Source organism: Hipposideros armiger, unplaced genomic scaffold, assembly GCF_001890085.2.
Source record: "Hipposideros armiger isolate ML-2016 unplaced genomic scaffold, ASM189008v1 scaffold_360, whole genome shotgun sequence".
Taxonomy (NCBI): domain Eukaryota; kingdom Metazoa; phylum Chordata; class Mammalia; order Chiroptera; family Hipposideridae; genus Hipposideros; species Hipposideros armiger.
The window spans coordinates 1,177,622-1,182,594 of NW_017731710.1; the positions used below are offsets into that span (position 1 = coordinate 1,177,622).

The 4,973-nt window shown below is 37.2% G+C and overlaps 1 protein-coding gene across 13 annotated transcripts in view; it reads right to left on the bottom strand.

Moving 5' to 3' along the window:
* PLEKHA5 (pleckstrin homology domain containing A5) overlaps nucleotides 1-4,973 on the bottom strand; it is a 221,049-nt gene that overhangs the window by 3,479 nt on the left and 212,597 nt on the right. For all 13 annotated transcript variants that reach the window (XM_019661741.1, XM_019661740.1, XM_019661738.1 and 10 more), the window contains one exon: nucleotides 1,743-1,844. In XM_019661741.1, coding sequence (XP_019517286.1) covers nucleotides 1,743-1,844 — 102 coding nt within the window. The remainder of the gene's footprint in view (nucleotides 1-1,742; nucleotides 1,845-4,973) is intronic.

Here is a 4,973-nt window from a genome sequence, read left to right on the forward strand (position 1 = left end):
CTGTATAGCAACTCTTACTGAATTTTAGTGACCAAGATACTTCTTTCCAGTTTTAAGTTTGTCTATGTTGTCTTTATTGTTTACTTGTATAACAAATACTTATATGTTTTATGTGCCTGATACTAGCCCAAGTGCTTCAAAAACAGCAACACATTCAATTTCCATAATAAGCCAATATGGAAAGGTACTATTATTTTCATTTTACAGTCGTGGAAACTGAAAGGCGGAGTTGTTATGTAACTTGTCTAATATCACATTTGCAATGATACTTCTCATAGAGTGCGCCTTCTAGTTCTTTCCTTCTTTCTTCTTTTAAATGTCTTAACTGCTTGTGGTCTTTATTATACCTTAAAAATATTAGATTTTATTGATTTTTTTCCAGAAATTTCTGGAAGTTTGTTTGAAATAGAATTGAGCTTATAGGAAGAATTTTCATTGTGATAATGTTGTATCAGGCCATTGATGAACATGGTATACCAATTACACTTTGACATTTATTCAAGTCTTATGTCCCATAATACAGTAGTTACATTTTCATGATGAACATTTTTTTGTTACATTAAATCAGGGTTGGAAACAGCTCTGGCCTGCAAACTAAAAAACACCCAACATTATGTGACAGAGTGTACTAAAACATTTAATATCTGACCGTTTACAGAAAAAGTTTGCTGACCCCTGGTTTATCTTAGATAATTATACATTTTTTCTGTTGTATTTAGTATCTTATTAGTGTAACTTCAGTCACCAGCACATGTGGATACTTAAATTTAGACAATTAAAATGGAATACAATTAAAAATCCAGTTTCTCAGTTACACTAACAACATTTCAAGTGTCCAACAGCTACATATGTTTATTGGCTACTATACTGGACAGAACAGACAGAAGTCAGTTACTTTTTATGAGTCAACCGTACTAGCCTTTTATTTGTTATATTGATTTATCTATTAATCCCACTGGGTTTCCAATGCAGATGATCCAATTTACATAGGGCCACAAGCATGAAGTGACTTTTTAAAATTTCTTCTTCTTTTTTTTTTTAAAGCTGAGCCATCCTGCCACCTGTTGGCAGCTCAGCAGCAGCTCAGCTTGGGCCAGGAATCGAACCGGCGACCCTGTTGCTCAGAGCTCACACTCTTGAGCGAGCTCTTAACCAACTGAGCCACTCGGCTGGCCCTTAAAATTTCTTAAGCATATCTCCACGTTTCAGAGCAACATTTTAAGACAGGTATTATTGTTTCCATTTTACAGAGAAGAAAACTAACAACGGAACTTGATCCCAGATCTGCGTGTTTACAAAACTGGATCTTTTATTCCAAATGGAGCTGCATCTTCCCCGTGTCTAATAATATACCAGTCAAGATAATGGATAACTACAGTTTGATAAAGGAGAGGCATTTAGTATAGAATCAGAATAAATTTTGTACAAATATAAAATATCCATTATTTGATAAATCTATATAATTGAATACCTCAATACCAACTGACATATAATTAGCTAGGAGCACAGACCATTTTATAGGGCTCATGCCATGAACCCAACCGAATAAAGAACTTTTTAAACAATGAGAGATGCGCTACTTTGTGAGATAGTTAGATTTTATCATTGAAAGTATTCAAACCTAGGTCTTAGATAGCTAATAATATAAACACTGTGAAGGGCATACACAAATCTAACAAGGTGTACCGTACAGTACCAGTCAAAACCATTTAAAACAATGTAAAAAACATCACACTTAGTACCTGAACTTCACCGAGGCGATCCAACTGCTCTTGCATCTGGTTCCTGGTAACAGTTACATCGTATTCTAACTTATCATAGTCTCTCCATGCTCGCTCCAGTTCCTAAAATCAAAGAGCTTTAATTCCTTTAATGGGGAAAACGTACTTTTACGTTATCATTACAATTATCATGTGGTTTATATCGGGCAAAATAAAAACTTTTATAACTCATTTTCTTTAACTGTTAAAGCGTTTTCTTATATGCCTTGATTAAAATTTCTTCATGAACAAAAATACTAAATAGGTTGTATTTTTGCATGCTGGGTTTTCAATAACACCAGAAGCCTGACATGACTTTACTTAGAGTGAATTTACAGTAATATAACAAACTAATGCAGGTAACTAAGCTAGTCAGTGAATCCTGCTCACAGACACTCAATATAGGCACTACCCACCCACACTTTTCTTGGGAAAGACATCACTCCCAAACCCTAAAATCATAGAGAAGTTTTTCATACATTGTCTTTAATTACCTGTTATCTACTGAATATAGAATAATTCTATAAGTGCTCAAAAATACATCATTTCTTTGTCTCAGGAATGCTATTCTGAGGGAGTGTAGGTACTCTTCTGTGGGTTGTAGTTACTCTTCAGAAATTTCAGTGAGTGGTATGAGGTCAATAAATTGATAAACCAAGGGCTGGGGCTATATTTGATCACTATTTTATCACCAGTATCTACTGTGGTGCTGGCACATGTAATACAACCAACAAATACTGGGGGTGCCCCAAAAATGTATACATGCGGACACTTTGGTCAACGTCGCTCAAGCAGTAGTCCACCGTAATCAGGAGTGTCTGGACGCTGATGGTAACCACTTTGAGCACCTCTTTTAATTGCAGAAGTCAAAGGTGACTTGTATTCATCTTTTGTTATCGGTATATATGGAGGGTTACAATTTTAATAGTATTGTTCCTTTCTTAAAATATGTATACATTTTTTTGACACCCTCTGTATTTACTGACTGCTGTTGTAAAATACATTAGTAACTCTTGTCTAAGAACCTCCCAGGACCAGGGATTTCTTGCCCTGAACGGCTCTGAATGGAGCTCCCCTGGGAAATGTCAGTTGAACTGCATCAGTCGTCTGGGGATAAGGAAAGAGAACACTGAGTGTGGGAGAAAGGTTACTTAAAAGAACCTCAGTGTAAAAACAAAGAAACAAACAAAACCCCAGCAATTTCTCAAGTTCTTAGAGGCTCTCTTTTAAAGAGTTATTTTATTTTGTATATTCTGTAACTAGTTAAAAATTACTTAAGAACTTAGGCAATGAAAAATTACTCAAAGGTGCATACTTAAAAAAATTACAAAGTGTTAAAATCTTGCTATTTGGAATAATTGCTTCTTGAATTTCAGATTCTCCTTAAGCAGGTCTTACAATGAGAATTATATTTTCAAAAAAGCAGAGAGAAACCACTGGAGATTTTTTTTATCATCTATTACATAGATACTTTAAGGAGTCTATTAAGGAGATTTCACAATGAATTAAATTTTTAAAAAAGCAAAGTGATAAAGGACTAAAGATTTTTATCTCATCCATATTGTATAAATATTAGCCTTGGCTTCAGCAAACTGTTTTTACCTGAATAAATAAGCATATTGATCTCCTTTAATGAAAATTGCTTCTAGCCATCTTCTAATCTGTGTACATCACAAAAACTGCAAATTTAAATAGTGGCCTTTGAAGGCTTCCAGGCGGGTAAAATGAGAAGAACAGACCCAATGACAGCCCAGCGACAAAGGAAGACGGCGCTGCCAAAGTAACACCTAACTTCTCCCACAGAAAAGCCAGAGTTCACGGTGGGCCCAAAGGAGCTGTAGAGATATCTAAATATAAGACCATTTTGGGATGATGGGAATCCTTGTCTTTCTTACAGAAACATATAAGAAACAGAGATTATGGGCTAGAGATTACTGATATTTCAGGGGTGGAGAAACAATATACTTTCAATTTTCCTAACCTGGAAAGTCCTGCCATTGCACTGTATCATTTGGCCTGAGTTCTACAAACCTGCTGCCCCACCCCGCGTTCCTGCCTCTACTTCTGGGCTCCTCAAACATGATTATGCGTGGGCGGAACACAAGTCAAACCGGGGATGGCAAGAAAAGGGGCAGCACTGGCATAACATCAGTTTCCTCCCAACACCTGGATGAGTATTTCATTAAGGAATTTAATGGATTACATAAGCACAGTGTTAAAATCTTTAAATTATGACCTTAGTATTTTTTGTCAAGAAGATAATATATGGGTACACGAAGGCGATTAAAAGGTATAATGATGTTCAAATATACAATTATCTTAAAATCACAGGCACAAGTCAGGAAACAGTGCTTTCAATAAAAATGTGGAGTGTTTCATGCCACACAGTTAACACAATGAACTCTTGCAATCTGCAACCACCTGGATGAACCTCATAATGTTAAAAGAGGCCAAAGCATATATACCATATGATGACACTTTCATAAAATTCAAAGATGGGCAAAGCTAACATATAGTTTAAAAGTCAGGGAGTGGTGTTTTTGGGAGGGGGCAGTCACCTGGAGGGGAGCTTCCGGCGTGCTAGTTAAAATCTGATGTCTTGACATGGAAGTCAGCCACATCTGTGCACTTCATCCGTGTACTTTTCGTAGAATATGTTATACTCTCACAAGGTTAAAAAAATGTGTGTGCAGGTGTGGGGTTGTTACAGGGATGGCAGAAGTTTTTAAAAAATGACTTGGTCTAAACTTAGGGCATGGAGCAAGTAAGTTTTAATACTGGGTTACTTTTTTATACTTTACTGAAAGAAGGCTTGGCCACTGTGGGAAAAACAAAAAACAAAAACCAAAACTTTAAATAGGTCTGCAACACTAGATTCAATAAAACCCATCTACCAAAAACACCAATGAGGATTTTAATATCTAACTACAGAGCTGTAACAGCCACATATTGTGGCCTTCATTAAGAAAGTATTAGGGGCCAGCCGAGTGGCACGTTGGTTAGGAGTTGGCTTGGGACGCCAGCTCTGAGCAGTAGGACCCTGGTTCGGATCCCACATGAGGGCCAGTGACGCTGCACCCTCCACAGCTAAGACAGTGAACAACAGCTTGACCTGAAGCTGAGCTGCCATGAGTCGCCGGCAATGGCGTAGGCTGCAGTGGGGATGGCCAGCAGCGGGCAACAGCTTTCATGAGCTACCGTCCAATGGCTGGC